Source organism: Strongylocentrotus purpuratus, unplaced genomic scaffold (assembly GCF_000002235.5).
Source record: "Strongylocentrotus purpuratus isolate Spur 01 unplaced genomic scaffold, Spur_5.0 spur5_scaffold_6, whole genome shotgun sequence".
NCBI lineage: Eukaryota > Metazoa > Echinodermata > Echinoidea > Camarodonta > Strongylocentrotidae > Strongylocentrotus > Strongylocentrotus purpuratus.
Window position 1 is genome coordinate 18,449,607 of NW_022145612.1, and position 13,098 is coordinate 18,462,704.

The following is a 13,098-nucleotide window of genomic DNA, read 5'->3' on the forward strand; positions in this document are numbered from 1 at the left end:
AAACGATAATATAAACAAATTATGGTGTCTAGTAATATATGGCTTCTTACTGAGGTCTTAAATTGCAATTACTTGATATAATGAATTGATGTATATAAAGGAATTAAATTCAGATACGTTTTAAGTTTGAAAACTATTTTGTGTATTTCCCAGTTCGAGTAATGGACCAACAAGTTTATTTAAGAATGTCGGAAACTGTAAACATTTAGAATCAGTTTTGGATATATAAGTGGAAGCACGTATGTTTGGACACACAGGATAGAAATTTCCTTGTATTCTACAAAACATGGATTCACTGTGATGCCCAATCAATGAAAAGTTCAACAAAATCAACAAAAGTGCTTGTAATATTTACACTCCTGGGGCTGTATTCCGAAAAAACTGTCATCTTTTACGTTAGTAAGAAGTATGTCAACTGTCATAACCAACCAAAAGTATGCAGAATAAACATCAGAGCCATTGTGCTTGTGCAAATGCCCCTTTACACTGTATGCATGAACAGCAAGCGTTGCACGGAAATTAAGCAATGATTTGCCCTAATTTATATCTATTATGATGATTAACACCGTTTTACAAACATAAAAGATGACATCGTTTCCAGAATACCATCCCTGATGACAATTTTAGAAATCATACACATAAATAGGAAATGCAATAAACACTTCTTTTATATTTTGTGTTTTATTTAGACTTTGTTTCACAATAGGTACAACATAGTCCATGAAAGGAAACCAAGAGGTATTTCTACCTCATATCAAGCAACATCTAAGTGTATCACATCCTCCTTTGAGTCATCACAACATACATGTATATGCATTACTAGTGGCTATATCATCTGTTAAAATGCACAAGAACCAAAAGACAAATACATTCCAAAACTGAGTGCAAAGAAAGTTTTAGGTAAAAGTGGATACTACCGGGTACATGTATTAGACATGTAAGTTTCATAGTTTTCAAAATAACAGAAAACATTACTTCAGAATCGGATTTCAAATATTCTTGTACTCATTTTTTATTGAATATTCTACATTGAATCTAGGGCATTTTTTCACGAGTTGTTTTAGTTGAGTTATTACGCAATAAGCTCACATGGGTACGTAGTTGATTTCAAAATGGACAAGAAAATTGGCTCTCGTTTTAAAAAAAAACTTTAAAAAACAGATCAGTATAAATTGAGAAAGAATCAGAGGCAAGGTAGATGGAATACAAGTTATCGAAAAATGTAAATAATAATTAAAAAGTTATTTCAGCTCCATATTTCAATCATAATAATCAGTTTAGAATACCGGTACATCAAGCTCTATTGACTACATCAAATATAAAAAATTGACAAAGGAAAGAAAAATCAATACAGTTCAAAAATATAACTGGAGATAGGGTAGTTAAAAATATTTTCTCACTGTCAAAAAAGCGAACGATACAACCGCCAAGAATATTATTTCAATATTTCATTCACCCCTTGCCAATCTGAAAAGGATAATCTCCACATGAGATTTGAAATAATCATTTGAATTGGTAAAACATCTACATGAATATGCTCTTCCAATGGTATAAATAAAAGCACAAGAACATCCAAGACTTATCTAAGGCTTTTAAATCTTGTTTATAAACAGCAATGTGCACACAGGTAGTCATTTTTAAAAAGATATGCAATAACAATGTTGGGGGCTTTTGTTCAATTCTTAGAAATCCACACAATCCAATTAAAGACATTTGTGAAAATAAACATGTTTGGTATTTAACTGAATATATCTTTTTTTGCATATTGAAGTACATCTTTAAAATTTGAAGTCGTTCATCAAGAATTCATAATTTTCTAAAACAACACAAATATTATTAGTCTTTTCACAAACTTGTACTTTAAAAAATGCTAAAAATTACCAAAATATTTTCGAAAACAAATCATTTCTTTTATCACAGCAGAGAAATAGTGTTTTATGATTGCAGCATTGAGTAATGTTTTTCATTTGGCACGTACTGTACTTATCACATAATAAAATGAGCAAAAAGAAAACTTCTTTAGTTCTGCTTGAGATTGTCATGACAGATAAATGACTTTGGCCTTACATTAATATTGCAGGTTTTTAAATATAATATGATAGCAGCATGTTTCAAGTTCAACATTTCAGTGATTTCATGTGGCACATACTAATCACATAATAAACTGGGCAAAAAGCAAACTTCTGTAGTGCTGCTGGAGATTGTCGTGACAGATAAATGACTTTGGCATTACATTAATATTGCAGCTTTTAAAATATAATATGATAGCATTATGTTTAAATTTCAACATTTCAGTGATTGACTGATTTGAAGTTCTTTATATAAGAATACATACGGTATTTAAGGTACTGCCTTATATAAATCATGCATTAAGGTATGAATATTTCTATGCTAAAATTACAAATGTTCCAAGTAATGTCTATAGAATCAAGTTTCTTCTCCAAATCTGTGTGGTAACATTGATTAATTGATGAAATTCTACAGCTGAGTTGTTGCTTGGTATATATCCATCAGCAGTGACCTTTAATCAACCTCCTCAATGGTGGGGCCACCACCGGTACCACTGTCTCCACCACTGGGACCACCGGGCATACCACCAGGCATACCACCGGGCATACCACCTGGCATACCACCTGGCATGCCACCGGGGGCACCACCAGCAGCTTGGTACATCTTGGTGATGATGGGGGTGCAGATACCTTCCAATTCTTTCTGTTGGTGCTCATACTCCTCCTTCTCAGCAGTCTGTGATTTGAAATGGTAACATAGAATATAGAGTTTCTTGTAAGGTTTTTATCCCTTAGAATGACCCCTGTGACCTTAGACCAGGGGGGCATTTCACAAAGCATGTTTTCAATGACAAATGACAAAAATCAGTGACAAATCTGCTGATGACCAATCAGAAGCAAGGATTTCAGTAGCTTATAACAAAAACTGTCATTTGTCACTGATGACAAGTTTTGTGAAACGCCACCCAGATTAAGCCCAGATGAAAATGTCACGACCCTATAGTCCTGTAATCAATACCTTAATTTTCTGAAATCTTAATTGAGTGCTGATGACACGTGGCATGAGTACTGTATGGAAGAAGAACACTAAAACTAAGAATGCCTTTCTATGACGGAGAACCAATTATGTCACTATTTTTCATTTGAAAAAACATCATACTGACCTGGTTGGCGTCCAGCCAATCCAAGACTTCCTTGCACTTGTCCATGATCTTAGTCTTGTCGTCCTCTGCGATCTTATCCTTGATCTTCTCATCTTCCATGGTGCTCTTCATGTTGTAGGCATAGCTCTCAAGGGCATTCTTGGCCGAGATCCTGTCCTTTTCCTTGTCATCTTCCTCCTTGTACTTCTCGGCATCGGCAACCATCTTCTCAATCTCCTCCTTGCTGAGACGTCCTGATCACGAGGAAGGAATAGGAAAAGCAGAGGTTAGGAAACTCTTGTAATGTTGATCAGTTTCCCTGCCAAGGGAACAATCATATTCATATCAAAGCCCATCAGGCCTAATGTAAAACCATAAACTTTCTTGTGCATGAAATGTTTGCAACTCTTTGCAAGTGGTTCAGATTTGAGTTTCACGTTTCAAATTTTCATGCCACAAAGTAACTGAATTCAAACTGAGACAACACTCAATTTCTGCCATTTTTTATATTTACAAGAAAATCACCCTCCTTCAGAAACCATGTTCTATCTTGCAAACATTTCATATTTTGGAATACACAAGTTGGTATCTAATGATGTCCACAAAACATGTTATTTTGCAAACGCCTCTATGATGTCAAAGTTTCTTGAGTCATCAGTACATAAATAAAACAGCCTGGATGTACCTGCAAAGCCAAATTAAGAGGCTCTTGACAGCAAAGTTTATACTCTGTAACGTACCCTTGTCGTTGGTGATGGTAATTTTGTTCTCCTTGCCAGTACTCTTATCCACTGCAGATACGTTGAGGATACCATTGGCATCAATGTCAAATGACACATCGATCTGGGGGACTCCCCTTGGTGCTGGTGGAATACCGGACAGCTCAAACTTCCCAAGGAGGTTCTGAGAAACGAGAGAGCCATAATGAGAATTCATTACATGTGTAATTCAGTTAATTCAAAAAAGCAATTGAAATAAGCAAATGGTGCACTGACTTTACTTTGATTTCTGCAAACGAAACTACCAACTGGAATATTAACTCTATATAAAATATAATTTTGATATTTCACAAGAAAAATCCACATAGGATACCATTTTCTTTTGTAGGCCTTTGAAACAATTAGAGCCATGCAAAGAAAAACAGAAATAAGCTTTTCCAAACACATCCTATGACCAGCACAATTTAATTCCATTCCACAGAGTCAGCCACTTACGTTGTTCTTGGTCATGGTACGCTCTCCCTCGTAGACTTGAATGAGCACACCTGGTTGATTGTCAGCATAGGTTGTAAAGGTGTTGGTCTGCTTGGTTGGGATGGTTGTGTTCCTCTTGATAAGAGGGGTCATGACACCACCAGCCGTCTCGATACCCATGGACAGTGGGGCAACATCCAGAAGGAGCAGGTCTTGGACTTCACTGGACTTGTCCCCAGACAGGATGGCAGCTTGAACAGCTATTGTGTATAGACAATGATACTCATTCAAATCAATACAACAAAATGGTGAACGTGCACATTCTTCCTGCCTTGTTCATTGTTACAGACATTTGATTAAAACTGCCCTGTAGAAACTGGCCACAGACATTTGGATGTCACAGTTACCTTTCAAATGAGGTCTACATGAATTCATAATACATTTGTTGTTGCTGCTGCATAGAATATTATCACTCCCATGATATATTTTTTTTCTTCTTCTCATTTCCACGATATTCATTTCTTCACTTAAATAAAAGCAAAGGAAAGGGAGAACTGATCATGATTCCAGAATACTGAAAAAGGTCTATACATAGGGAATATCAGGATTATGGCCTAAATGTAAGATGCATACCTGCTCCATAAGCGACAGCCTCATCAGGGTTGATGCTCTTGTTGAGTTCTTTGCCATTGAAGAAGTCCTGCAGGAGCTTCTGGATCTTGGGGATCCTGGTGGAGCCACCAACCAAGACAATCTCATGGATCTTATCCTTATCCAATTTGGCATCACGAAGGGCATTTTCAACAGGCTCCAGGGTGCCACGGAAAAGGTCAGAGTTGAGTTCCTCAAATCGAGCACGGGTGATGGAGGTGTAGTAGTCGATACCCTCAAACAGGGAATCGATCTCAATGCTGTAAGGATTCAAAGAAAAATCATAACTTCGCTACAGCAATAATCTTTTATCATAAAAGAAATGTTGTTTCATAATCTCATTTGACTTTCCTCATCCACTTAGATACATACTGAAGATCTCAAGTCAAGAGCTGTGCTAAGTAATCTTCTCTTTCCTAGAACAGCACCCTAAAAACTAGTTTAATACACAAGATTTACAATAACACCATACATTTTAGTACTTAATTCAAAAGGACTGTTGTTGATTACTAGTTTTAGGACAAGTTTTAAGGACTAACTCCAATTGTAAATCATGTACATTATCTTCTCACCGTAAAAACGTACATAGAACACCTAAAAACTAGTTTAATTGTGAATGGTAACGAGGGAACTTGTCATGAAGAAAACCAAATTCAAAGGTGGACCTACTTGGCCTGTGTGCTTGATGAGAGTGTCCTCTTGGCCCTTTCACAAGCCGTCCTCAGTCTCCTCACTGCCCTCTTGTTGGGGGTGATGTCTTTCTTGTGCTTCCTCTTGAACTCTGTGATGAAGTGGTTGACCATGCGGTTGTCAAAGTCCTCACCACCCAAGTGAGTGTCGCCGGAGGTCGACTTCACTTCAAAGATACCCTCTTCGATTGTGAGCACAGACACATCGAAGGTTCCACCTCCCAGGTCAAAGATCAGGACGTTGCGTTCAGCACCGACCTGGTGAAAGAGTTTTTCACACAAAGCCATGCAATTCAGAACATCATGATCCAATAAGAAAGTGGTTTATTATTAACCCTTCAAGCATAATGGCCAGAGTGACAGTAAAATAATCAAAAGATGCAGATTTGTGAAAGCTTTTAATATCCTGACAAAGAATAATTAAGTTGTAAACTTTGGAAGGTTGAGATCAATAATGATACACATATTTAGAATTTTCCATCCATTGGCAAATCTCCCATGATGCCTGATAATAACTACTCTTTCGTTGTATATTTAAAATTACTCCAAACATAATTTTTCTCAATTTCATAATTACCTTCTTGTCAAGACCATAAGCAATAGCAGCTGCAGTAGGTTCATTGATGATACGCAAGATGTTCATACCAGAGATAACACCAGCATCCTTCGTTGCCTGTCTCTGGGAGTCATTGAAGTAGGCTGGTACAGTAACAACAGCATCTGTTACTTTCTGTAACACCAAGCACATAAGGAATTATTGGGTATCTATACTAATGATAATTAAAAGCTTAAATGAGAAATAAAATATCAGACCATCTGAAAAGCTTTTTGTGATAGTAAAAGGTTTCATATAAGTTGTTCTAAAATGAACATGTTACCGTTCTTCGCAGATGATATTCACAACAGTGATCAGCATGGGATAATTTCTGGTTGTAAAGATCTCTTTTAAAAATGATGTTTACCGGTAAGAGAAATCCTACTCCTATTCTGTATGACTGAGGTAGCTATCATATTAAAGATGTAATAAAGTGAACAAGGTCAGACTGATGAAACCATTCAGGGCAGCATTTTGGATAAAATGAGAAAACTACAAGTACTCTTTCTACATCTAAGTGGATTGCAACATTGTCTTGTTAGTATTGACCATGGACAGGAAGAAATAATGTGCAACCTCAAACACCAACCTTTCCTAGGTATGCCTCTGCAGTATCTTTCATCTTCAGCAGCACCATGGAACTGATCTCCTCAGCATAGAACGTCTTGGTTTCTCCCTTGAACTCGATCTGTATCTTGGGTCTGCCACCCTCCTCAATCACATCGAATGGCCAATGCTTCATATCAGCCTTCACACATGCGTCTCCGAAGTTTCGACCAATGAGGCGCTTAGCATCTGTAGAAGTAAGGGAAAGATTTAATAGACTATGACATTCATTCGAGAGCCTAAGTATTTATGAGTACACAAGGGTAAGGGGTAACAAAATGCATATATTTCATTTCCTTTCTTTCTATTTAATGAGTAAAATCCCTAAAACAAAAGGAAGCATGCAGAGATGCATGGTGTTAAACAATATAAGCTTAGTGAAGTGGCACGAAAAGACGTGTCTGGAACACAAAAATCTGTTATTGTTCAAAAGTCATATTTCAATGCCATTGAGGTTATGTAGAACCATATCATTAGGACACAGAGCTAGTAACTCTCTACTACCTTGATTAGACTTAATTTCACACAAAAATATCAAAACGTGTCAAATTAAAAGTTTTTATTCACCAATGTCATCAACTATTATGCCTTTTTGCAATACAGACACTTCTTTTTGTGACCATGACATTTTGTCCACTGTTTTGCAATTTTTTTCGTTTTACTGTAGTGCCCTGTGTGGGCAAATTAACCCATATCTCAGATACGGTAATCTGATTATAATTCATGTTTACAGCCCATATCTGATATAAACAATGAAAGATAGCTAGAAATATTCATTAAACATTAAAGAAAGAGTGAAATAGAATCAACATATTTACAAAGTCTGCACATACCAAAGACGGTGTTGTTTGGATTCATGGCGGTCTGGTTCTTTGCTGCATCTCCGATCAGACGCTCTGTATCAGTGAAGGCTACATAGCTTGGGGTTGTCCTGTTTCCTTGGTCGTTAGCAATGATTTCAACTTTCCCATGCTGAAATACTCCAACACACGAGTATGTTGTTCCAAGATCAATTCCTACTGCTGGTGCTTTGGCCATATTGCTTTACCTTCAATATATAAAAACAAAATAAATTATAGGCCTACACACAGCAAGGCTCATCTACACAAACTCTTTATATTAAAGGGATAGTCAAGTTCTGCTGCAGAGGGCGCTGCACAAAGTAATTTTTTGTGAGATAATGAAAAACTGACTGTCAAATATGAAGGAACATATAATTTAAATGACAAAATCATCTTTGTTTGATCAAAATCGGTTCAGAGACGGCTGAAATATCCATTAATATAACAATTTCTAATACTTTGAACCAGCCGTTGAAAGCCATTGAAAAAACGAAATAGCGCCTTTTACGTTGTATTTCAGCCAATGCCGATGTTGGCTTTTTTGTGTGGCTTTTTCGTGTTGGATATTATTACAATCAGCCGGCCCATGTATTGTTATTATTAATTAATTAATAAATTAACAGTCATTGTATGTTTTTGAAAATGGAGCTGAATTGGTATGATCGTATTGGCTAAATTTCACTCATTTGGGGGTCTAAAATTACCTTCAAATTTTAAAAATTTGGGGGTCTAAAATTAGTAAATTACCTTCATTGAAGGTAATTTTAGACCCCCAAATGAGTGAAATTTAGCCAATACGATCATACCAATTCAGCTCCATGCACTGTCAAAAAAATATGGTGACCGTTAATTAATCAATTAATTAAAAGTAGCAATACATGGGCCAGCTGGTTGTGGTAATATAACCAACACGAAAATGCCAAAAAAGCCAGCATTGGCTGAAAACAGACGTAAAAGGCGCTATTTTGTTTTTTCAACAGCTTTTTCAAATCATCTAATTTTTGTGGTGGTAGTTATAATACTAATTTAGAACTTCCCTAAAAAAGGTGGGGCTTGAAAATGTCTTCAAGTGGGAAAATAACAACTATTAGTTGTCAAATCGACTTCGGAGCTATATAGAGCCAATAAGTAATAGGTCTAGTCTTGATTATCAGACCATTGTACTGAATGGTCATACTTTTTATGCTGCGCAAAGATTCAATCAGTTTAATTTTGGCCATTACAAGATGTTGGTTATTGATGTAGACAAATGCTCATTTACCCTTTACAGCTCATTTTAAGTATCTTATTATCAAAGAAGAAAAAAGCCAGTCAGTCACTCAATAGTGTCTGACAGTGAAGTCTAGCAGGTAAACGGGTTTCCTTGCATAATTTGAATATTAAGACACTGCTAACTTTTAAATTTCACAGATACATGTAGAGTAAAGGAGGGGGTAATCGACCAGCTTCAGTTTTCGGCCGATTGGTTGGATGCATGGTAAAATCCCTTTAAAATACATAGCATAATAGCATATCACATATCCCACACATATACCACACATATAGCCAGAGTCACTGAAGAACCACATTTGCAATGAAAAATATATCCTAAAATATCACATTTTAGCGATGTAATCGGTGGTCCCGCTACCCGAATCTGAAAAATCAAGTATCTTACGCATGTCTGTAAGAAATATGGGTACCATAAAATGAGCTTTATTTCAAGTATTTCTCAGATTAAAGGTACTATGTCCCTTTTGCAGCCGACCTCAAATGCTGTAGAACTTTGCAGGAATTATGAATATGTCATGTATGTCCTATCTGTGAAATTTAAACGTTAGCAGTGTCCTCGTATTCAAATTATGCAAGGAAACCCGTTTACTTGCTAGACTTCACTGTCAGACACTATTGAGTGACTGACTGGCTTTTTTTCGTCTTTGGTTTGGTAACATACATGAAAAGAGTTGTAAAGGGTACATGAGCATTTGTCTACATCAATAACCCACTTCTTGGCCAAGATTAAACTGATTGAATCTTTGCGCAGCATAAAACGTATGACCATTCGGTACAAATGTCTGAAAATCAAGACTATTACTTTTGGGCTCTATAGCCCTAAAGTCGATTTGACAACTAATAGTCATTATTTTCCCACCTGAAGACATTTTCAAGCCCCACCTTTTTTAGGGAAGTTCTAAATTAGTATTATCTTTCAAATGCAGTTGGAATTTAAATTTTTCATTTTTTTGGCCGGCAAGTGGGACATAGTACCTTTAAGAGCCTGATTAATTCAGATTCCAATTTTCGATCACTGCAGTACTATAGTTTTCGGCCTGGTGAGCTCCGGCGGGGGATACCTGCTCCGCCCGCTAGTATATAGATCAGCGCGGAAACGCACGGCGCACGCACGCTTCCTATTGACTTTGTATATGCGGCCGAAAACTGGTTCGCTATGCCGATAACTGTCTCCTAAACAGTGAAAATTGAAATGAATATTGTCATATGGCAATTCATGATTTTTTTCTGGGATTCTTTTTTTGTTTAAATGATATTTGCTTCATGATTTGAACAAGAAATGATAATAAATAGGAAGTAAAGGGTCCAAAAAATAGGATTTTGTCTTAAGTGGCCGAAAACCCCCTCCTTTACTCTAGAACATACATGACATATTCATAATTCCTGCAAAGTTCTACAGAATTTGAGTTTGGCTGCAAAAGGGACATAGCTGTATTAGAAATTGCTACATTTAATTATGGATATTTCAGCAGTCTCTGAACCGATTTTGTCATTTAAATTGTATGTTCTTGCAAATTGACACTCGTTTTTTTATTATCTCACAAAAATTATTTTGTGTAGCGCCCTCTGCAACAGAACTCAACTATCCCTTTAAGTAGGCCCTCTGCTCTCACTTAAATTTGAAGCCACTATACGGATCGGCCAATGGGAGCGCGTAAACTCACTGTAGAACGCTCAGTGCGTAAAGTTCTACGTGCAGTGTTAGTATAGTGCACCAGGGGCACGTCCCTCCACCCATCCCCCCCCCCCCCCTCCCCCCAGCCAACTACAATTAAAAAATAAAATAATATGTGGGGGAAATGGAGGAAGAAAAAAATCATGGGCACACCAAAATCCATAAGAACTAACAGATTAAATCAGAATATTACAAAACAAGTCAAAGACAAGGAATTAGAATTGTCAAAAAAAATGTCACCCAATTAGTCTAGACCTCTAGACCCTAAAGTCTTTAAAGATAGAGACGATTCTAGTCTAGGGTGGGGTTAGACCGAATTTTCCGTCTCTTTCGTTCGTTAGCCTCTTAGGTCTATTGGGGTAGGGTCGGCTCATCCCGTCTAGTCTACGCCGAAGGCAAAATGATTATGAAGGAAAAACTGTGCGCCATCTGCACGTTCGTAATGGCGTTATCACAGTTTTTCCTTCATAATCATTTTGCCTTCGGCGTAGACTAAAAGGGATGAGATTGATTTAGATGACTCCGGCAGCGAAAGTTTAACACGGCTTGCAAGATTTTCAACATGGATGTCGATTTTGACCCATAATTTCCTTAAAAGGGACCATTAAACGGATTATTTCAATCAAGTTAGTAAGTGGAACCGATGTACTATTAGCCTAGGCCTAATTTACATTTGGATATAGGCCTAGATCTAGATCTACACGAGGTAAAATGACATTTTGGGGGATTTTGGGGGCAAAACGCTACGACCTGAAATGGCCGTGGCGTTATCAAGGGAATGTGTATAGACCTAGACGGTTTCCGTCTCTAAAGAGAGAGCCGGCCGACCCTACCCCAATAGGAGGCTAACGAACGAAAGAGACGGAAAATTCGGTCTAGACTAGGGTGGGGTAAGTGAAAATTATGTTTGTGTTAGGTCTAGATCTAGACTATACCTTGAATGAAGAAGGACATGGTATAATAACAATCGAATAATACTAGAGGTGCTCTCGTATTAACAACCGTTTTCTTTTTCTTTCTTTTTTCTTGTGAAACAGGCCAGGAGCAAAGCATGCATCGCATGCGGTTACTGTACCGGTATGTAACCTTCATACAAACAATGCACACGACACGACAATGACCATGCTGCCAGCAATACCGGCGTTATCCACAATCGTTAATCTTGGAACAAAAGAGAGACAAAAAGAATGGGGCGCGTTTATGGATCTTTCTTACCTTGCTTATGTTGATGATGAAAACGCAAATATATCTTTTCAAATTGCAATCAATCAGTCTTGTTTCTTTGACATGGGAGGTGGTAGATCTAGCTGTTGTTCACACCATGCAATGGCCAATGCGGAAGCTAAGAGGCGGATTTAGCAATGATTTTGCAAGCGCGCGATCCGACCGTCGACCTAGTCCATCCAAAGTTCAATATCATATGACGTCATTCGTCGGTACGTGAAATATTATTACCATTCGAACATTCTGGATGGCGCGGAGCGAACAATGCATTACCAATGTCAATGACTATGGGGAAAACCGAAAAAGGCTTTATCTGAAATATAGGTATGATGCATGAATTACCAATGTCAGTGACTATGGGGAAAACCACAAAAGGCTTTATCTGAAATACAGGTATAAAGCATGAATCACGAGGACAAAATGAAGAAGACAAGGAAGAGACAAAAATGGGGTTGGGGTCCGGCTCTCTGGCTCTGTAACACAAAGCTTTACAACATGCCATACCATTTTTGTAATGTAACCAAATTTAATATACACCTGTGTGAAGTGCCTCAAATCAATACAAATATTAGCATTCACCTAGCAGTATTGGGGCAGTATTATGAATAATCGTATTTTAATAGCCGAGTGCGCAAGATGCACACATTACCTGTTGTTAAAGGTATAGGCAATTAAGCCATATTTGTTCTACCTGGCAACAACTAATGTATGCAGTTCGCACATTCTGAATATTGAAATACGTTTACATGTATTGAAATTTGAATGAAATCATTTGAATTGAGGCACTCCACAAAGACATGCATTAGATTTGGTATCACGTTAGGAAAATGGTCTTTTGACTTATTATTTGAGTTTTGTTATTCATTGCACAGTATATTGCATCAATATGCTACAATGTATTTCCCCAAAAAATACATGCAATGTGTTAACCAAACTTCAAGTTGGGCATGCGATTTTTTGTTCACAAATAGTGCAGTTAGCTCCAATCTGTTTTTTTTTTTTTTTTTGCCTTATATTCCAATATGTCTACTTGTTCCCCCTTTAAAACAGCACTTGATTGCATACTAATAACCCATCTCGAAATCTCTTTTCACAAAATCGTTCAGTGGAACCTCTTTACAACAGAGCCTTTAGAACCAACGAAATTAGCTTGATACAGTGTGTACAGTGTATAGAAATCTATTTTTTAAATCAAATTTA

General features: G+C 37.1%; 1 protein-coding gene across 1 annotated transcript; it reads right to left on the reverse strand.

Annotated features, from left to right (window-relative positions):
* Positions 1 to 659: 659 nt before the first annotated feature.
* LOC576276 (heat shock cognate 71 kDa protein) lies at positions 660 to 12,315 on the reverse strand. The gene is made up of 10 exons (XM_797036.5): positions 11,890 to 12,315; positions 7,719 to 7,933; positions 6,869 to 7,074; positions 6,262 to 6,414; positions 5,665 to 5,942; positions 4,978 to 5,255; positions 4,366 to 4,604; positions 3,892 to 4,054; positions 3,173 to 3,405; positions 660 to 2,745 (listed from the first exon to the last, which is right to left on the reverse strand). The coding sequence occupies exons 2-10, from the start codon at positions 7,921 to 7,923 to the stop codon at positions 2,524 to 2,526; spliced, it is 1,977 nt and encodes a 658-aa protein (XP_802129.1). The 5' UTR covers positions 7,924 to 7,933; positions 11,890 to 12,315; the 3' UTR covers positions 660 to 2,523.
* Positions 12,316 to 13,098: the final 783 nt, after the last annotated feature.